Below are 23,224 nucleotides of genomic sequence, written 5' to 3'. Positions count from 1 at the left end.
AAAAATTTTTTTACAAAGTATTAGAATTAAAAAAGAAAAAAAAACACATTGTGGAGGCGTGCCACATTACGTCACATGACACAGCACGTGCGCAGCATTGGGTGACGTCACACCCCTGTTGGGGGGCCTTTTTTTTGTTCTTGCCACGGGCGCAAAAGGAGCTAGCTACGGCTGTTTGTCACCCTGTCATATGTTCCCCCAATTTAGACTACAAGTGACCATGCTGACACACATTGCACAGGCATGGTCCACTGTTCACACTACCTGTAAACAAGGTCTGAGAAATGTCATGAAGCCATTATTGGAGTGTATGAATGTAGATTAAGGAACTACAAAGGGGCTGCAGGAGATCAGGAGTGTTGATATGCAACAAATAATAAAAAGCTGAAAATTGCATTTTATTTAAAAAGAATAGCAATTGCACATGAAGCACAGTAGTTTAGCAAACTAACAGGTCCATTCACAAAGCTGCCGAAGGACCCAGAGGTAGCTTTGGCTGATCCTTCGGCTAGCTTCGGTTGTGGGAGCCCTTAGGTTCAGTTGAGGTGGAGGCATGTGCTTTGGCTTGACTTAGGCGAAGTGACAGCCGAAGCGGGATGAACTAGAAGACTCTAGCAGGTGCCGGCCAATAGGAAACAGTTGGGAGGAGCTAGCTGTCATAATAGCCGAGCCGAATTACATTTTAACGTATGCACAATGCACTGCATTCTTAATATTCAAACATTTCATTGAAAGTGAACCTGTCAGCCTTTTTAAAAATAGAATTCCTGCCTAAGACCCTAAGGCCTGCTATTATATTCATTCTCAAGCTTACTCTGAGATTAAACATAAAAACACAGAAACATGATGGCAGAAAAGGACCAAGTGGCCCATTGAGGTCCAATGACTTTCCTGACTTAAAGGAGAACTATGACATTAGTGATTTCCACTCACCTCATAGTTCTAAGCCGACCTGTGACAATGAGACTGTCACAGGTCGGCTCAGTAGATCGGGAGGTGAGGGAAAACATACCGGGTTCCCTCACCTCTCGATCCTGTCACGGCTCTCTGCCGTGACAGGGGGAGGGGCTGGATTCCCCTCTCCCCGCTCCGATCTGCCAGCGCTGACTGGTGGGAACGGACGGGGAGGGGGCGGGTACAGCTGGCTCTGCCTCTAGATAGGCAGAGCCAGCTGTCACTCACGCAGCTGGGCGGATCCCGTCATCTAAGTCGGGATCCGCTCCAGGTGCGGCGTCTCAGTATACCGCGAGCTGTAGCTCGCGGTATACTGAGCTTAGGGTAACGGGAGGACGCTAGTTTGTGTCCTCCCGTTACCCCAAGGAGAACTATGGGGAAAAACACTGACCCCATAGTTCTCCTTTAAGGGCTACACGTTCCCGATATCTACAGAAAGTTCCTCAGCAGTCAATAATAGCATTCCCATTACATAGTACAATGTTTTTTGTGTGTTGCCTAGCTCTGGAGGTGAAACTTATCATGAGGGTTAAACCTCTAGAGACAGAGCACGCCAAAGAGCTCCCTAGTTGCACATAAGAAAGTTTTCAGATTGATATTGGTAGTTGCCATCACCTTGTTGTGTCTACTGTTGGGTAACAGTAAACTTCTACAAACAATATTGTCAAACTTCTCAATGTATTCATTTTTAAAGATATTTAGACACATTACCTGCAGCCACCAATTAGAATCCAACTGTAATTGTCATAGCTCATCATGCACCTGAAAGGAAATTTCTGAAATTTCTGGTCTTTTTACGCAATTATGTTTCTTCTGCAATTTTTTTGCCTAAACACCATTGCCAGTGTTCTAATCTTTCAAAGAAACATCTGTACTTACATCTGTGATAACAGTTTCATTATTGATTTAAATGCATTAAATGGAGGTGTGATTGTGAAAGGCAATCAATAACCTGCACATTCCAGTGAAAAGCCTGTAAATCAGTGACAGATCACACAACAGATACAATCTATTGAATTTAAAAGACATTTTCTACCTGAGAATAATACAATGGTTGTCTTACAGCAAAGTGATTATGCATACTATATTCACCTTGATCACTGCCACAACCAAGGACATATTTATAGTTAGACTATTTAATCAGTTTTCAAGGTTTGAGCTCACGTTGGAAATCAAATTGTACTACAAATTCCTAGAAAGGCATGAAATAGGTATTCATTGTGAAGGACAGCAATCAGAGGGAAATGCTGGCTTGCAGCAAAACCCCATTGCTAACCTGCTTACTTACAGAACAAGCTGAATTATGGCTTCTTGAGGAGCATGCAATTGATTTGAGAGATTATAACAATCAGAAACTTCAACATTAATCAGTTCATAGTTATAGGGATTATGGTGCAAGAATATTACCGTAATAGTATGCTTTCTTCCAAAGAATTAGCAGGCCTATTTAATAAACCCTGAGAAATCCACATGTCTCATCGCCACAATAATTACTCTGTGAGCTGCTGTTGAATCCTGAATACAACTAAAACAATAAAACAATGAGCCTGCTGTGTCCATGTGTATTCACAAAGGGGGTTATTCACAAAGCTGGCAAAGGCAGCCGAGTGGATAACCCACCCGAAGTGAGTAGCCAAGCGACGTTCGGCTATTCACTCCGGATCAGTATGGCTGATCTCAGCCCTACATCGGCTGAAATCAGCCGTGCATCGGCTGCCTTTGGTCAGCCAGACATGCTCTGCACATTCAGCTGAGCCGAAGTGCAGAAGGACTGCGACTCAGCCGATCCAACATCTGTATCGGCTGAGCCGAAGCTCCGGCAGCTCACTCGCTGTCGTTCGCCCCTATTTTTATAGGAGCCGAACAGCAGTGAGTGAATAGATGAATGCAACCGAGTGGCATTTGGCTCTGCTATTCTGCTCGGTACCTCTGTGGCACCGAGCAGAATAGAAAATAAGTGAAAAGAAGGGGAAAAAAATAGCTGAAAAAATATGTAAAAATTTTAAACAAATGGTCAAATAAAAAAAATATATATTTTAAAGAAAAGGAAAAAAAACAATTGGACGGAGCTAGCGGTGACAGCTAGCTCCGCCCAACTGTTTCCTATTGGCCGGCTAGAAGACTCTAGCAGGTCCAAGCCAATGAATAACAACTGGCTGGAGCCAGCTGTGATGTCAAGGCTCCTTCCATCGGCTCCTCCCATTTGTTATTGTTTAATGACAGATCAGCGTCCCCAGGTCATTTGGGGATGCTGATCTGTCATTACAATTGTGAATAGCCTGTACAGCAGCCCTTCGGTTCCACTGAACTGAAGTGCTCCGGCGGCCGGATAGAGCCGAAAGATCAGCCGAAGGTACGGCTGGATCTTTCATCTCCTTAGTGAATAAACCCCTAAGTGTTGGTGGAAACATAAAATTACCTCTTTCATTTTCCCTGAATAAACAATTCCTAAACAATCAGCAAGCCGGGCGGCGGGTCATGACGTACTACCCAGCTTCCTGATTGGTCAGGAAGCCAGGCTGCCTAGCAACAAGTTAGGCCAGCTTCCTAGCCAATCAGGAAGCAGGGAGGCGGGTCATGATGTGCCACCTGGCTTCCTGATTGTTCAGGAAGCCAGGCTGCTAGCAACTAGTGAATCCGTCTGTACTGTATGCTCCAGTGATTTTTTTTTTTCTGACTGCACATACATATTATAGGTGCCTCTACATGACAAATTCCTCTGCTTTGAAGTCATCCTACCTCCTCATAACAGGGCATCTGGCTGTGTGGAATATTGATGTCCGGTTCATGAAGGAATCTTTTGAATTGATTCTTTTCAGTGAAAGGGATGAAATGATTTATATGACTGAATGTATAACTGATTCATTTGAAACCGCTCAGTGCTGCATCATAAGCACAGCACCTCTGGTTATATAAGCCTAGAGTGAGAGAGCTTCAATTCCCTTGCTTGTCAGCAGGTTCAGCAGGATAGTGGGCAGGGTCAGACCAGCAGTCTACCAGCAGGCTTTCCTACTCCACTGACTGCAGTGTATGCTGGCATGTGATCTCTTCCTGCTGTCTGCAATAGAACTAAAGGGGGGGGGGGGTATTAGACCACAGGCTGGGCTGATAGACTGCATAGTGCCTAGTGGTCCAGCAGAAAGGAAATGAAGGGGCAGAGGCAGGAAGCACAGACTTGTACCATGGATTTTTGGAAGACCATACCGCTATGCAGAGAAGTAAGCACATATTTTTAATACTCCCAAAAGCTAGTTACAGCAGGCTGAAAAAAAATGATCAGAGTTCTTCTTTAAGGCTTGTGTCAAATGAGAGTATTTCATGCCTGTGATTTTTAAAACTTTCAAAACCCATTATGATAAATGAGCATACAATCTTTTCCCCAAAAAATTTTGCATTTGATCAGAGGGTGTAACTTGTTATGAACATCTAGGATTGATCCCCATCTTGACAAGAAGCAACAACCTGCTGCTCATTGAGAAATGTGCATGTAATTGTCAATTAAAACACGTCTGTGTCAGGCTTCGATTCAGAGCAATACAGAAAAGAGGAATACCGGCAACCATACAAATTAAGTGAATAAGGAGCCAGTGCACAAAATGAAAATTAAAACCACTGAGCAGATATGTCTCTGTCATCTCAGTGAGATTCAGTGTAAAGCTCTCTGACTAAATACACTGCGACATTTATATTACACTTTCGTCATTGTAAATTAAGTTCACAAGCATGCATGTAGAAAGAAGATAGCTTTATTAATTTGGGTTTTCTTTAGGTACGTGCAATTTCTCACACAATCCACAGAGTGGTGGGTTAATTACCTGTAGTTATATGTATGTGTTTGCTCTGCTAGGCAAATAGGATTTGATGCAGTTTATTGTGCATAAATAGAATCCTGTAATTAGAGTGAAACACAATAATGATATGTGGTCCTGAGCAGATCTCTCTTGTCTTTGTATATATTCAATTATTTTCATGAGTAGGACATACAAAGTAGAAAGTATATTATTAATACATATCCTGAGAGGGTAGATGGTATTGGAGGTAAACACTTTACTTGGTTCTTTCAGTCAATAAGGTATTTGTATATTTTGAAAGTGTTCCATTGAAAGCAGATCTATGAGTAGAAATAAAGCATAGCTCTTTTAAGATAGCACCAACATACTTAGTACAATTAAAACAGAAACAAGTCTTTGACAAGTCTTTATTCCTTATTATTATAAATAATAAAGTAGATCTTCCCTGGGGCTCACCTAACAGACAAGTAGGTTAGGCATTAATGACGTCTGGAATGCCTTCCAGTTTAACATCTGCAACAGGGACCCAGACAGCAATACAAAGCAAACAGGAGTTCTAGCCTTCCCATACTGTTCTATAAAAGCAATTTTATAGCTGCCTGTGTTACCACTGGGGAGGTTATTTCAGTTCCTATCTGGTCAGTAGCATGTAAAGTGAGGGGGAAATCTCTCTAAAGGAGCCTCGGATAGCAGGGAAACAAGACAGGGGTTTTAACCCTTTCCTATTCTATTCAAGATTTTTTTTTAAATGGCTGGACATACACCGTGCTTTGTCCATGCAGGACACAGCGACAACTTGATATCAATGCCTGCCTTTGTTGCTGTAAATATTTACATTCCCTTTGCCCCCCCCCCCCCTCCCAAGCTTAATTCACGTAGGGAAGCATAGTTGCATACATGTTGCAATGGACATGCATGCAGCTCACTCCCTTTCCTCTGATGTAAGCTCACTGGTTTTAGGAGTTTGGCTGCTCAGGCATCCAGTGCTGTCACATAGAGGTGAGGAGAAAGTCCTTGTTTAAGCTCCAAGTCACAATTTGGAATTTGAAAATGGCTCATTCTCTTCCCTTTCGAGGGCTAACTGAGCAGAAGAAAGGAGAGAGAAGATAAGTATAAGGTGTTGTGGGGTTGTGGGGGCCAAAATTTAAAGTGACACTAAACTCAGAAGTTAAAGCTTACAAATGCATTCAAGTACCTTAACTATTAACAAAAATGTATCTTATTTGTGTATCACTCATCTGTAGTTCCTCCTCAGCTCTGAATTGGTGCTGACACTGTCCTTCCTTCTGGAGGGTGGCTACTTGTGTTCCCCATGGTCCCTGTTTGTGCTATAAAGTAACCACCACTCCAAGCTCACTCCCACGATGGACTACAATCTCAATACAAATTAGCAACCTTGACGTGAAACTGTAGTCCATCACAGGAGTAAGCTTGGAGCTATGACTACTTTACAACACACACAGACCATGGGGAACAAAAGTAGCCACCCTCCAGAAGGAAGGAAAGTGTCAGCACCAATTCAGAGATGATTTGTGGATGTACAGCGGAGTGATACACAAATAAGATACATTTTTGTTAATAGTTAAGGTACTTGAATGTATTTTTAAGATTTAACTCCTGAGTTTAGTGTTACTTTAAGCCCTGCAAAGGAGAACCACAGGATCACTTTTATTTCTCTCTTGCCCTCAGTGTCTCATCGCTGTTTGCCTGTTTTTATGTAAGCAAATAGCTTGGTAGAGCTATAAGTGAAATTTCCATAGCTCAAATATGGCCAGCACTAACTTTTAAAAATAAAGCTGAAGGTTATGTAACAGAGTGTTCAAGGATCTCTGGGTTCTTATATTTTATTCATAATACAATAGACAACAGATTTATTTTAAGGAAAAAGAGATAGGGCTAAACCAATCCAAGTGTGGTAGTTTGATAGCACCCTTCAAAGGTTTCCATCATAAAAAAAGGTACATTAACACCATAAATCCACCATAACTTCCCTATCTACTCTTTGCAGTTATTTCTTCAAATGTAGATGTACTCTAGAGTCTATACACGTTTACAATCTAAAAAAAAAAAAAGTTTAAATATTGTGATATATGTGAAAGGAAATTGTTATATGCAAAAAACAAAATCAGAAACCATCTTTTAATAGCCTCAGTCTACCACATTTCAAATGGCAAAGGAACTTGTGGCAAAGCTCAGTTCTATTCTCTGTAATGCACATTCAAGAATCTACTCAGATTACTAGGATTTATGTGCAAACTAATTTATTCAGTCATGGGTCACAGAGTAAGTGTAAATAATGAAAAATATGATAATCCATCCTTATCGCTGCTCTCAGAGAAACACATTCATTATAGATGAGAAATATGTTATTGTTTACATCCAGCATTCATGTCTGCAGGAAAAAAGGCTTGTAGGAATATTCATTACCAATGGAAGGCATACTCACCATCACTTATTTTAGTGCCTCCAAGTACAATGGCTGATATCCCAACAGAGGAGGAGAGCATCCAGATACACACATTAATGAATTTAGCTTTCAGTGGTGTCCGGAAATCCAGAGCTTTTACTGGGTGGCACACAGCAATATATCGGTCAACACTCATCATAGTGAGGGTGAATATACTGGTAAACATGTTATAGTAGTCAATGGACATGACTATTTTACAGAGAATATCCCCAAAAGGCCAAGAACTCATTAAAAATTCTGTGCTCTGGAAAGGCATGGTGGTGGTCACTAAAGCATCAGCCAGAGCTAGGTTAAATATATAAATGTTGGTTGCAGTCTTCATTTTTGTGTATCTGTTAGGAACAGAAGGTACATATCATAAGGTACATAAGGTTAAATCTATAACATTTAAAGCAAATTAAAAATATTGTACATTTTTGTTACAGTAGTGATGTAGAACAGATAAGTGTTATAGAAGCCACAGATTCTGACTCAGCAGTTGCAGGACATAAAATGCATATGTAATTTTTATATTGAATTGTATCCTAGTAAAGTATGTATGCACTTGGAGGCCTTAAAGCACATGTGTCAAACTCAAGGCCCAGGGGGTGAATCTGGCCCACCAGGCCATTTCCTAGACTTCTACTTTCAGATCTAGGTATTAAGTTATTACTAAAACCAGTGATAATCAAATGTAGAGGCAATTATGATAAAGATTAGATACATTTATATAGTCTTACAGATAACTTTGAGGGCAAACATAATGTTGATGCGGCGCACTAATAAATTTAGTTTGACACCCCTATCATAAAGGTCACCATATTTATTTGCAGGACATCAACATGCTGAGACCCCCACTATATACTGTGCTGTCTAAAATGGCATCTGGAGCAGATTTCTTTTTTTTACTTTAAAGGGGTTCTAACACATTTGCATGCTACCAAAAACTAAAACTAAAAAGTTTTGGTTTTACCTACACTACATTATTGTCTTGTTGTTAAACTGTGCGATTACATCAGCCTACAGAGCATGAACATAATGTCATATTTGTTCAATTACACATTATACCAGATTTTGGGAATTGGATGATAAATTCTTGTTAATTAACTTCAACGATGTTTCAAACTCAGATGACAATCCTGGAAATTAACCCTCATAATTATATTGCACGTGCTAAAAAATATTTAGAGGCACAAAGGGGTGTATTTATCAACAATTCACAGAGCCATCCGTCCTGCGAAACTTTGTGAATATTCTTTCAGTGTGAAATGGAGGCAAAAACAAACATTCTTAGTATATTTTCTTTTCAAGTCAAATGTAATATCAGGAAAATACCGCATTAAGGCCACTAGATGGGCCTGAGGAACATAGGAAATCATTTTTTTTTCTCAACTCCATCTAGTGGCCATAGTGTGTTATTTTTGTGATATTACATTCAACATCGAAAGGAAATATTCTAATAACATTCATTTTTGTCTCCATTCTTACAGAAGAAATGTTCACATTGCTTTGCAAAATGAATGGCTTTGCAAATTATTTCTAAATACTCTCCAAAGGCTTACTTACTAATAATATAAGAGTTAAAGATTACCTCTAGGTTGCTAAGTGCTTATTCTTATATAAGCCCAACAGACATTTTTAGCATGGCTTTATATGATGATTTGAGGCAACACAACAATATAAGCGTAAATAATGCAGTGCCACCGGTCACAGTATTCTATCTGTGTTGATTCATATATGGTTTTATTTTTCACTTTTAGGTCTATATTACATGAATCTATTGAGTTTGCCTCTTTTTAACATATGTGCTGTTGAGCCTCTGCCATCTAATGGATGTATCAGTGTATTTTATCACTTAAATAAATCTTTGGAGTATAGGATGCATGCTTTTTCCAAGAAAATGGGAATAGACAGCTAATGCCCTACACTTATAATATGGCATTACTAATTTAAAGACTGCTTATATTTATGCATTCTTTATGGTATCTGTCTGACAGCACTTTAGAAAATTGTGTGCTGTTTACATTTTGCTGGCCAGCTGGTGACTTTGTTTAAGCTCAGATTTCATGGTTTTATGGAGTCATAAAATGAAAGAATACTTGTAGATAAAATAGATAAAACACTCAAACCAGGCAGTTCTCCAACTTTTTAATATTGGACTCCTAACTGGGAAGAGTAACTGGTGCAAAATGAAGCTGTTATCCCAAGTGATCAATCAAGTATCATCTTTAAATTGTATAAAAACTCAGACCTTGTTTTTAGTTTAAAATAGTGGGAAGGGTTACTGTTTGCTGCTTGTGCCTCGCTTGTGTCCCTTCACTTCCTGTCCTACAGATGCAATAGAAGTTGAAAGGAAATTTCTTAAAAGTGAGCTAAATTTCTATCTTATAGAGTGAATCTCCCCAGCAGAGACATAGACAGCAATACAAACTATAAATGTTCTAACCTTTCCCTGCTCTATCCAAATCTTTAAAAAAAAAAAGAAAAAAGTTTTGGCTTTGCATACGCTTTAATACTTGAAGAACAGGAAACTAAGGATCTGATTGGTTGCCATGCTGAGCATACTACTTTCTGCTCTATTTTTTGTAGACCCAGCTATTAGCTAAAATTGTTCATGATGATGATTTTCAATAAAACATAATAGGTCTGATAGCAAATGTACTATTAGGAGGACCCTTCTCTAAGTGGTAAAATACAAAAGAAAAGTGTAGTAGGTGTAATACCCTTGTACATAAGTGTAGCTTTGAGCCAAAAGCACATAACTGGCTATGAACATGGGAACAAACAACACACATATATGCCTAAACATGTACACCCAAGTTATCTCAAATAACAAACAACCGCACTAGTATTATTACAGGCATTCATATAGCACTGACAATTTACATAGCACTGTACATTCATATCAGTCCCTGCCTTTGAGGAGCTTACATTCTAAGGGCCCTATCCCACATGCAAGGTCCAATTTAGGCAGAAGGTAATTAACATAGCAGCATGTTTTTGGAGTGTTAAAGGAAAGTTAAGTACCTCGAGAAAATCCACTTAAGCACAGAAAGAACATGCAAACTCCATGCAGCTAGTCTCCTGACCAGAAATTGAACCAGGGACCTCCGGTGCCGCAAGGCAAAAGTGCTGACCATAAAGCCACTGTGCTGTACAGCCACTCTTGCCCTTTACCAGCTTCATCTATTTTAAATGATACATTTGGTCTTAATCTTACCTATATGCAATCTCCTCTGTTCTTTAACTCTCTGCTTTTCTTATATTCCACTTATCAGCTTTAATTAATCTAAATCCTGTATTGGAAATTCTAGTTGATAATGTGAATTCCAGATCACCTCCATCTTGCCCTTTTAATTTCTATCCGCTATTTTTCTCTATTTATTTAACTGTGACCGTCTAAATTCCATATCCTCCTACCTATATTTATACCTACTCTCCAGTATGTACAGCAGCTAAGGCCTCTCGACTGCTTGAACTTTTATGTAATCTATGAACCTACATGTCTGGTTGAGTGTTTCACCCTGTCACCTGTGACTACAAAATGTTCCTTGATATGGAGGCCAGAGAACTGAAGAATACCTTCTTCAGAATTGAAATGTCTCCTAGAGAAAATAGTTATTTTAGGTAGATTGCTTTGCCCACATTTTTTGGTCTATAGCTAGCTAAGGATTTTTAAACCCATGCAGGTCCATCTCAGCAGACCTGTGTTCCTATTCATTATATATCATTTAATTCCTATTGTGATCAACAATGCAATGCTAACAATTTTATCAAGAGATTGTCAAAGAATCAATACCAGTATATAGTATTTTTTTAAAGAAAACTATAAGGCTTCATTGAGATGAATGATTAGGCTGCTGCGTCCAGATGCAACTGGACACTGATAAACGCCACATCTGGATGCAGCAGCACTCTGTGCTATTGCAACATTCAGCCTGGATGATTAGCTGCATCCAGTTAGTATGCAGCCAGTGAACGTAGACAGTAAAAGACTGGCCAAAGGCCCTAATTGCATGTAACCATACTATTGTTTACATGGGAACGGCAGTGACGCTGACCATTGATCTGTACAGGGTACAAATCATGTACATGAATTTTTTCACATATTGTGCATGGGATGAAGTTTCTCTGCTACCAAGAATATGGCATATTATTTTGATAAGCAAGTTGTAGATATAATAACAAAGAAATAAGGAACTTCACAACCCCCATCTCTTTACAACATTATTTTCATTGGTGGTTGTCAGTAGGATAGTCCTTCTCTTACATTGAAGGTCAGTGGAAAAGTGCTCCTTTATACTGCAGTTAGGAAGAAGTGTTTCCCTTTACATTGGTGATACATGAACTTATGAGAATTAATAGTGTAGCTTGAGGGTCCAGAGTTGTAAGAACAGGGAAGACCTTCTAATATACAGACTGGCAACACATAGTATAAGCACTGCATCACTGTGTGCTTTGGAGGCTTCTAAACAACTGTGGAACATTAAATACAGATACACAATCACATACACCCATGCACACATAGGTTGAACTGGATGGACCCTTGTCTTTATTCAACCTTATCTACTATATTACTATGTTACCATATAGCATTTAACGTGACTTGTGCCTTTCTGCTAGAGTTTTGTTGATGCACTCTATCTACACAAGTACTGTATCGACTGGGCTACAGCTCACTTAGCAAGTGATCACATTTTCTAGTGAAATTATGGTGGCTATGGATATTAGAGAAACAATATTTCACATGAGATTTGAGTTTTAGCCATGGAGATCCATAATGTAATTTCACCTAACAGTTCCTTCTGCTACTTAAATGACAAAAATCAATACTTAATAAGGGAAACTACATTTGACATTAACACCATGAATTAATTGGATTAATTGCCACTACATTCTGCTTTATGTCAGTCTTTTTATTGTATAATCCATATGATCTCAGATGCCATCCATTAAATAATAATATATTAGATTTTGTGGAACACAAATATTAACCTTAGATACTATCTAACTTAAATGGTATATACTACAGCTGTTGTTACCTTATAACAGCTAGTCTATAGACATAAAAAAGTAAGATATTTGTAAAATGCCAATACAAGTGCTTATTGTTGGTTAGACTAAAAGGAGGACAATCTTGCCTTGAATCACTGGTGTCCCTGTTTCTATTCCCACTACTGTAATATACTTATGTAGTGTGTTTTCTTTTTGCATGTTTTTGTACAGGTGAACTTGTTTTCTCATACATTCCAGTAGCCTAGGGCCATGTTATTTAGATTGTGGCTGTCTTTATAGTAAAGGACAGGGTTAGGTTCAGAGCTACAGCTCTGAAGGGGCACACTAGGGGCCACAGCAATAGCAGGGAGACACAAGCATGTGACACACCCAGAGATTGTGATTTCTAATTTAAAACAGGGTGCCTCTAGCCTTGCCAGAAAGCAAAGGTTGGAGTAAACAAAAACAATAATGGTAAGTATCATTATTCATAATTCATAAGTAGTATTTTATTATACTTTTTTTCACATGACAGTATCTCTTAAAAGCTTGAGTTGTAGCCCTCACTCACACGAGAAACGGCCGGCCTATACAGATCCGTGCTGCGTGCACGGCCGAATCGGGCAGCTCCAAGAAGGGACAGGTGCTGCGTGTGATTATACGCAGCAGCCTGTCTTCTCTAAGGGAGTATGCGGCTGAACGCCACCCTACGCTCACCCGACCTGCACGTCCGTGCGGGTGTTTGTATTTGTACGCTGACAGGATGGATCCTGTCTGCTTCCGAGGACTCCCGCACCCGTATGGACATGCAGGTCGGGTGAGCATAGGGCGGCAAATGGCCGAGTACTCCCATAGAGAAGGACAGGCTGCTGCATTCAATCACATGCAGCACCTGTCCTTCCCAGGAGCTGCCCGATACGGTCGTGCATGCAGCATGATTTTGTACGGCCCGGTCGTTTCTCGTGTGAATGAGGGCGTAGGAAGATATCACCATAAGGACAATTAATGCAGTTGTGAATTTATTAGAGAAACAGAAATTACATGTATTTTAAATGCAATTAGTGTAAATACCTAAATATGCCATAATATCATTCTACTACCGTAATATTCTGTGCACAGCCACACTGACAGAGGCTAACAGCAAAAAAAAGGCTCTGCTAGAACACAAATGTGCTAAGAGGGAGCATACTGACAGCAGGAGTGAGCACAATATGCTGAATGCTGATTCTCTACTGTTCTGCTGCTCCTTCATTGTCCAGTCAGCAGGCTGGAAGTATTAATTGATAAGCTCTAATGTTCACAAAATGAGCTGCACACAGAGGCGTAACTAGAAACCTCAGAAGCAGAATTATCTGGAGCAGTCGCCTATGGCAAGCAATCAGCTTTTCTCTTCAGTTTGTTCAGTTAAGGTTTGAAAATAAAAGGCGGATGCTGATTGGTTGCCATGGACAACTGCTCCAGATTCTGTATGCTTCAGTTTTGATAAATTACCCTCTATCTATGTTATGGCTTTCAGGGCTAGTTCAATGGCGGGGGAGGGATGGCTGCATGAGGGAGCTGCAGGACTCCCCCGAACAGGCGGAACTCCAGGGCCGGGTTGCAATTGCGACCGCTGCGACCCTGGTAGTTCCTCCATTGGCTGTGCATGATTAAAGTTTTAGATAGTAAACAGTTCTCATATAAAATTTCAACTGTGTATTCAGTTACTTGCCTGGAGAGCAGCTTTATGAATACTTGTGCCATTGGAATAAACGGTTTATAATTTCAGCATTATTACCATAAATTGCAAAATTGCTTTTCATTTATTAAAACCCATCTCCGGGCAAACCAAAAAAGTATCCTTGCAGTGGGTGGGACAACCCTGGCACTGCAACGGTTACGTGCTTATTTTTGTCTAGGGACTGAAGTAAAGCAGATTTACTTACCTGAACCCTGCTACCCGGCCAATCAGCGTTCTCTTCTTCTTCCCCTCCTGTCCGACAGGAGGAATGTCCCTCGGCTTCATCACATTAGTGGCTGAAATGTGGTAGTGATATTATAGTAATGTATATTATTATAGAACTTATTTAATATTTTAGAACTTGAGCTGTGTGCCAGACAGCTAAGTATTTGAATTTGCTTTACTCCAGCCCCTAGACAGAAATGAGCACTTAGTCCTTGCAGTGCGGGGGTAGCCATTTTCTTTGTTTGCCCGGTGATAGGCTTTAAATTAATTTGAAATCTGAATTCTTTAATGATGTCCTACTACTGTAATACACTGTGAATGAGTAATGATTGTAGGCACTACTTCCCCCATTGTTCCTCAATACTGGATAGAATAAACCTGCTGGAACTAAAGATGGCAAGGATTGCAGAGAAAATTAAGAAACAATAATAATTTATGAATTCCATGAAAGACCCACTTGCATGTCCTCTTGTTTATCAAACCTTGTCTTTCTGCTTCTCCGTTCCTCTATTAAAATACTGTAGCATCTGTGCATCTGGCAACAGGAAGTGCTATAGCGGCTTTGTTTATCATTTACTGATGTCCATGTTTGTAATTTGAAAACCAAAAACAAACCAACAGCGCTGGAAGCATTTCAAATTGTATATAATGAGATAATAGCTTTGTTGGTATGGCAATACCTCTACAGCTAGTATATGTGGACTAACTGCGATACACTTAAACTCTAGCTGCTCTTCCTATGATATTAGCATGTACAGTTTGTCCATTCTGGCAAAGCTAATAACAGTCTGTTAGTTGACCTCGAAGTAATTGCAGAGTTTTCACTTTTCTTGGCCATATAGTTTTTTTATGACTTCTGAGATGTTTCAGTTTAAACACTTTTAACTTTTATAATTTGATAATAATAATAATTACTCAAGAAGTAAGCCAAAAGGGCCACTGTGTTGTGCACAGTGCAGTAACACCTAGAGACTAATCTGATTTTGGTTCACTGTAGTCAGACCCTTAGTAGTTTAACAGGTGACAGGTGGAGGAGTTAGGGCTTGTTCACACCAAATCCAAACCAGATCTGCATTTCTGCATACGCAGTTAAGTGCATTTTGACTCGTTTTGACGTGTTCCGGTCCATTCATTTTTTGCAGCCTAAAATGGGCTTTCAGGTGTAGTCCAGTGTGTTCCAGGGCGTTTGCATGCATTTTTGATGCGTTTTGGTGCATTCCAGAGCAGAAAAAATAGGGCATGCTGCAGTTTTTCCACATGCTCTGGAACTGAATGCTGTGGTGTGAACTAGAGCCCAAAATACTATTGGAATGTATTGGATGCATTTTTTATGTGTTCTGTAACTGCTGTGCTCTGCAACTGCTCCGCACTTGGTGTGAACAAACCCTCAGGATGGAAATCGGGTTACAAGCACTCAACTATCAGAAATGATCACGGTGAGTTTGTAAATAACTGAGGACATAGTATGCTTACTGTGTCCCCAGTTATAAATGAACAGGAAGTGCTGTACTGTACATCACTTTCTGTTGATTCATGATTGTGGACATAGTAACTCATATTATTTCCACAATTTATGAATGGACTTAGCATAGTGTCCTCAATCTCTTTTTCTATTTTAAAAGGGGAATATCATTGGTTTGTTTAGACCCCTGATATTTCCCTAAAGCGCCTAAAAGTAAAGTAAAACACAAATAATAAAAATTAAAAACAATTTAAAATAATTTAAAATCTTATAAAGTTTGGGGAAAAAGTTATTTTCGGTTTCAGTTTCGGCCTGACAAAATGTTTATTTCCGGTTTGGTTTTAGTCTATAAATTTCATTTCTGTGCATTCCTAATATGTACAGTAACCAGTATCATGCAATAAGAATTAATCTTTTTAAATGATTATTATATTATGAATATTTCTTTTATTTTTTATCATTATTCAGAATAGATATAGTGCCAACAGTTTGCACAGCACTTTACAACATATGGGGAGAGAGCACACTTACAATATAACACCATTCACAAGAATTAGAAGGACTTTAATGATAGTGTAATAAGATCTAGCTGTTTGCTGTGAGGTGATGCACATAATTGTCCTTGAGAATCAATTTACAATTAACCTTGTGAGAAGCCTGAAACTGTTTCCAAGATTTGTCACTTTTCCTTGACAAATAAAAAAATTACACTTTTAGAATGTGTACATGTCCTTAGAATTTCAATATGAAATCCTTGTAAGTTATCTGTTAAAACTAACTGTTGTGGTTCAACTTCAACAACATTAGCACCACCCAGACGAAAAACAAGACAAAAATGCAACACTTTGGCTCCATCAGGGCACAGCTGCCAAGTTTTACAAGAAAACTGGGAGAACACATTTCCATGACAGAAAAAATGGAGGTGTGCTTCATGTGCCTTCTGGCACTGCAGGCTGTGTGCAACACCACCCTACCTGCCTGGAAGGACATTCTGCAGGACATAGAGGGTTGCATGTAAATATTTAAAATAGCAGGTTAGAAAAAAGGGCTGCAGAAAAAGGGGGCAATTGGCATCTGTTTCACAGGAACCCCAAAAAGTATAAATGCTGGCTCTTCCTATAATATCATATAAAGCACTATGTTATACTGATCAGGTTTAAGTTCTGATCTATACTGATCAGGTCTAAGCTCTAGTATAGTCATTACAAAAGTATGTCCTTTTTATGCTACTGCATTATTAAAGTACACCCTACTAGAATGGTTAGCTGAGCCCTTGAGAGAATATGCCTTTTGTGTACATGGCTGCCTTTAATCATCACCTTAGTACACTGCCTGGCCAAAAATAGGCATGAGACATAATTTTCACACATAGATTGGCCACCACAGAGTTCAGACCTTATCCCCATTGAGAATCTTTGGGATGTGCTGGAGACTTTACACAGTGGTCAGACTTTCCCACCATCACTATTAATAGGGCTATTCACAAAAGGGTGAAGAGTTTGGAGAAGGTAGGAGAAGTGAACAATCTAGGCCAAAATAGCCGATTTAGAAAAATTCTCCAATCCAGCTCACTTTCCAGTTCAGCTATGTTGTCCGAGATTGTTCACTTCTCCTGCCTTCTCCAAACTCGTCACCCTTTTCTGAATAACCCTGTAAATCTTGGTAAAAAATGAATGCAACTCTGGACGGAAATGAATGTTGTGAAATTGCATAAGCTTATCAAAACCATGCCACAGCAAATGTGTGCCATAATCAAAACTAAAGGTGGTCCAACAAAATAGTAGAGTTTGTGAGGTTTTTTTGGCCAGACAGTGTATTTCCATCTGCTTTTATCTATAGATGAAGCATCTTTAGTTCAGGGCTCACACCTTTTGCATTTCTTTATAATTTTGCACTCCCATATGTTATGTTTTGTGACTGATCTTTGCTTGGAAATGCCGTCAAATAAATTTTTCTGTAAGTGGAAATTTTGCTTCCTGCACTCACCTTTCAGTGCTCTTTGCTGGTATTGGTGGATAGCAACCAAACCCCATAAAACAAGGGACCTCATACAGAACAGTATTATAAAGAACGGGATGGATGTGTGAGACTATTTTTGTTACTGAGTGCTGATTACAGAGAGCACTGGGTCATATTTAGACACAATGCACAACTGATGTAACAAGGAACTGGAGGTAAGACTGTGTAATGAAGGTTGTTGGTTCAGTGTCTAGATCCCATTGAGACAGATATACAGTAGTTCTCAAATTGCATTTTGCATCAACTCTTACATCTATAGGAAAGGAAGACACTGGATTTTCTGCACCCAAATGGCAAGTGTTAAGCATACACTTCAATACTTTCTAATCAAATGTATAAGTTTAAACATTTATTTTTTATCTTACATAATATAGGTCATAGGAAATAACATTATATATTACTAATAGCAGACTGTTGTCAGCATTTATTTGTCTCATTTCGATCATATTAGCTACTTCCCTGGGAACCCTTCAGAGGCTTTACAATTGCATCTAGTCAATAATATGCAATTATTTATAGTGCATCATAATTTATTCACACCGAGAACAGAATGGATACTGAAGATTGATTAGAACTAGAGAAGTGATTATTTTGCCTAGCCATGAAACATTCATTGAATAGTTAGCAAGAAAAGTCTCAGAGGAGCTTTGAGAGCATGTGTGAGATAAAATTGTAATTAAATAGGACTGAATAAAACAAGATTGATTTTCTAGGTGTGAAGTAAAGGAAATTATATTTACTACAAAAAGACAAACACAAGCATCCGACACGTAGAGCTTCTACAATCATGTTTTATGAACAGATGTTTACAAAATAATCAAAATCTGTGTCAGCCTTGGCTGTGTTAATTCACCTGATTACATGTTAATGGTTCATGCCAAAAGAGTTCAAGCTTTTTTGAATTTCTAGTGCACTTCTCCGATTCCCCAAGATGCCTTAAATATTCTCCAGTGGCGGTCCTAAGGAACAAAGGGCCCTGGTGCAAGATTTATTTTCTCTATCTCTTTCTCTTTCTCTACATACACACTGATCTCTATATACATAGAGAGGAGTATAGCACACACTGATCTCTTTACATACTGATTTATATATGCATTGATCTGTATATACATGAAGATCTCTATGTACAGGAATCTCTGAGAGGTGTCGGTTCTGAATGGCTCACCATACAGTCCGGATTCAATACTCGGATACATTGCATTTCTTATCTGCTCCTTCTGTCTCCTCCATCTTCAGCTTTTCTTTTGTTCTCCTGGTACCTGTGCACTGCCTGCCTGACTCTCCCATCTCGTCTCCTGTGCACTGCCTGCACTGGCTCCACTGGCGGTAGGTCCGCCCCTGATATTCTCTCATCCCCACTATTTCTGCTCACTATTTCCTTGAGTCAGTCAGGAAGGGTTATGTCACCAGAGTCACCCCTTTAAAGTGGACTTTTGTCTAGTGATAGTCAGTTCCTAGTGCTGATCAGTGCTGGGTGTCATAAAGTCATCCCAATCAATAATTACAGTTACAAATAGTGCATTTGCTAATTACCAATGTTCACTAATCAACTCCCAGTACAACAAGGCTGAACACTGGATTATGTAAATCGGACTATTTTGTTAAAAAAATACACTATGCATACAAATACTAATGTTTTACAGACATTTTACACTAACATAAAGGCATGCTTATAATAGAGGAGACTCAACATGAGGCACATGAAGCAAGAAGGCCCTTTTGGATTATTTATTTAATTTTATAATAAAATGGTTAACAGGTGAGGAATTTTCATTTTCATTTAGTTCCTGCTGACCTATTATTTTTAACACTTTACTTACCAGTTTACAGGGTTCAAGAGCAGCAAATACCATGGCAATCATGTAAGTTGCATATACCCCCTATCCTATATACTTTCCCCTCAAGACCACACTACCTTTATGGCACAAGGGGAGAAAAGGATAGTGCCCCTTCATTTTATGAAAGACAGATATCACCAGCACTCAGTAGATGATGTTCAAAACATAATAACGTCCATTTATTTGGAGCAAACGTCACACATATCGCAGTATCCAATGTTTCGGGGTCACGCAAGGTCCCTTCGTCAGGGCAGAAATGTGACCTTTCTGGTCACAGAAATGTGACCAAAAAGGTCACATTTCTGCCCTGATGGTGATTTCCATCTTTCATTATCTGCTGTGCATGGCGCCATCCGGGATTGTCACTGCGAGCACCACCATTGTTACTTGGACCGGAAACGCTGTAAGGAATGCAGGGTACATACTGCTTCCCCTTTATTTTATTTCTATTTCTACAAGTTATTGCCAAAAACAAAATTCCAGGGGATGAGAAATTGGTGGATCAATTTGTGGAAGCAATTCACACATATGCAATCCTATATAGTTGTTTGGCTAGTGTTTCACTTAAAACAATGGCAAATTAAAACTGAAATAAAATATGATACTCTACAGACATATTTCCAAAAGCTTAATTTGTGCAAAATTAAACTTACCGTATAATTACAAACATCACAAGTGCATTGCCCACCAAACCAACAACAAAAACCATGGAGTAAACTGCTGTAATGATGACAGAGATTGTGGGAGAAATGGTGGTATGGTTGCCCTCATGTGTAGGGGATACTGGATAATCACTGACATTTTCATAGTCAGCCCAGCCAAGCAGTAAGCTGGAGTTGGCATAACAACTTGGACTGCATACAGGCATACAATTGGGAGAGCATGTTGAACTCATCGGAGGTCTCTTCAGGCCTATTTCATCTTCTCGGAAAATCTGCACCGGAGATTCCATGAGCACTATACAATTTATGATCTGGAAAACAGAGTGCAGGGTCAATTAAAAGCAAATAGTACTTGTAGCTCTCCGTTTTCAAATTTACAAGAATATCATAATTTAAAGGTAATACGTAGACAAGAAAACACAAGGACAGAGATTATAGAAATTTTGCAATGTCAGTCCAGCACAGATAGTGATGTTCAGTACAAAAACACAATCACCAATAGTTGAAGCAGGTACAAATATTGTCAAGTAAGTAAGTAAGTAAAACCTGAGAATTATAAACTCCAAAATTTTATCGGAGAGCTTCACCTATTTCTGTTCTGTAGACACCGATATAAGCCATGTCAGTGCTTTTTATTAAAATCAATCCCATAATAAAAAAATAAAAATAAACATTTACATGTGCATGCCAATAGGCAGCAGCAATATTTCCAGGTGTTTTACCAACCCTTAAAAAAGTTCTGCAGTGACTTCTTGGACAAGCAGTGAGCCAATTGCAAGAACTGAAGAATTTTGGAAAAGCATGTCTACAGGTAAGCTCAAATGCTATGATTGCAAGAAAGAAAAAAAATTGAATTTCCATACCAGTTAAAAAACAAAATCGCCTATTGCATTATTAAACTTTAATCTTATTCCAAAAATATTTTACAATAACATAACTCATTTCAAACCGGTATAAGATATTTTTTTAAAGCTTTGGATAGAGCTTGCAAAGATTACAAACCCTGTGGGGTTTTTACAGCTGGGTAAATCTCCAACAGCAACACAGAAAGTAAAGTAAAAAGCAAACAGTGGAGTATTGAAAGGCTAGAAAGGCCAGCTTTATTTTTCTGTCTGTATTCCTATTGCAGATATTTTTTCTTGATTCCTGTCAAGTCAAATCGTTGACCAATCCCAGTACCAGAGCCTCAAATAACAGTAAAAACCTGACAAGTTTTCTTATCTTTCCCCATATAATCCCCCCCAAAAAGTGTAGGCTGGATTTACAGCATGTAGGACTCAAGTAAGGACATTAGATTATACATTTGTTTTAAAACAAGGGCTAATGTCAATGGTTAAATGTTCACAGAATATGTTGCCAATAAATACATTAGTAAAATAACAGAAAACTGACCAATTTGATGAATTACAGAACTTCAGTATATTATTTATTTTAATAGGGGCAAAATATAAGCAGACAGAATATGGTGAGGTGGGCTTAAGCCCTTAGTGCCTAACATGTGACTCCTTGGTATTTAATGTGTGCCTTCAGGTATTAGAAGCCAGGATTCAGTGTTTTTTTCTGCCAGGTGCTTACTTCTGCTACTACCTGATCAGTATTTGGTAGAGCCATAGATAAATATTTTTCCTGAGGGGGAGGTTCAGCTTTGTGCACCCAGAGAACAATACGGTGGTGTGCTGCATGTGCAATGGTGAATTGTGAATGCTGCGAAATTGCGCTAACTGTGGAAGGGGATTAAGCTTGAACCTGCTCACAGTAATATATACCACAGTCCTTGTATCCACAAAATATGCTTTTATTACCGTGCCACACTTTTGGCCAAAAATATGTAGAAGCCACACTGCCACGCCAAGGCACCTCTGCAAAGTGTGGTCCTAACTCTATGGGGGTGATTTACTAACCTAAACACACGCACGCACCAGGTGCGTGTGATTTTTACACAGCAAAGCGTATTTATCAACCAAAAAGTCTCTATAAGCATGTTTCCACTAATGTCATATATGGAAAAATCATGCACATGATGCATATATAATGCTGCTTCACAGTTTAGACAAAAATGGTTAGCTCATGCATTTACATTCCTGCATTCATCAACGCAAGTAACACAATGTAGAGCTAATTTACACAACATCACCTTGCAATTCAGGGCAGGGCTTTGCACAACACACCTGCTGGGTGTGTACACACTAGAAAGGTGTTTAGATTCCCCCCATAGATCATGCTGGGAGGGAACACACTACAGAGGTGTATACATGTTCGTGGTGTGTTTATAAGGCTAGTAAATCAACCCCTCTGTATCCGAGTCTCCAAGTGTGAGCATATTAATGAAGTCGATAAATTACATGCAGGTGTACCCGGAGGTAGCCAACTCCTCCTAATAAGGTGTCTCTGCAGAGGTGCCTTGGCGCGGCAGTGTGGCTTCTACATATTTTTGGCCAAAAGTTTGTGCAACTAAAACCTCTGATTTTAACGCATACTGTTGACAGGGCTATTTGTTTGGTTGCAGGCTGGCTGGCAGGTTGAGGCTGGGGAATTTTTGTGTTTTGTATTGTTGTAAGCCTTCCCAATGTGCGCCCTGCTATAAAGGCTGGTTATAGATTCATGCATGTACCATCTTTTCTAGTTTGACTATTTTGGGTTTGGGGGACGCACTGGAGTCCCAGCGTGCATTTTTGGTTGCTGGGCCTCCAGTGCGTCCCTGCACCCTTTTAGGAGGAGTTGGCTACCTCCAGGTACACCTGCATGTAATTTATCGACTTCATTAATATGCTCACACTTGGAGACTTGGATACATAGAGTTAGGACCACACTTTGCAGAGGTGCCTTGGCGCGGCAGTGTGGCTTCTACATCTTTTTGGCCAAAAGTTTGTGCAACTGAAACCTCTGATTTTAACGCATGCAGTTGACAGGGCTATTTGTTTGGTTGCAGGCTGGCTGGCAGGTTGAGGCTGGGGAATTTTTGTGTTTTGTATTGTTGTAAGCCTTCCCAATGTGCGCCCTGCTATAAAGGCTGGTTATAGATTCATGCATGTACCATCTTTTCCAGCTGTACCTGCCCCCTTCCCCGTCCGTTCCGCCAGTCAGCGCTGGCGGATCAGAGCGGGGAGGCGGG

At 39.5% G+C, this 23,224-nt stretch overlaps 1 protein-coding gene across 1 annotated transcript in view; it reads right to left on the bottom strand.

The window, feature by feature from the left end:
* The window catches only part of OPRK1 (opioid receptor kappa 1), a 49,154-nt gene that overhangs the window by 2,730 nt on the left and 23,200 nt on the right, over window positions 1-23,224 (bottom strand). Inside the window, exons 2-3 of the mRNA XM_018571757.1 lie at window positions 20,104-20,423; window positions 7,192-7,544 (exon numbers count right to left, since the gene is read on the bottom strand). Of these exons, the coding sequence (XP_018427259.1) occupies window positions 7,192-7,544; window positions 20,104-20,402 (652 nt within the window). The 5' untranslated portion in view covers window positions 20,403-20,423. The remainder of the gene's footprint in view (window positions 1-7,191; window positions 7,545-20,103; window positions 20,424-23,224) is intronic.

This window comes from Nanorana parkeri, unplaced genomic scaffold, assembly GCF_000935625.1.
Source record: "Nanorana parkeri isolate BGI_ZX_2015 unplaced genomic scaffold, ASM93562v1 scaffold1829, whole genome shotgun sequence".
Taxonomy (NCBI): Eukaryota; Metazoa; Chordata; class Amphibia; order Anura; family Dicroglossidae; genus Nanorana; species Nanorana parkeri.
Note: the sequence above shows the minus strand (reverse complement) of the source record. Positions and strands in the feature narration are given on the sequence as shown.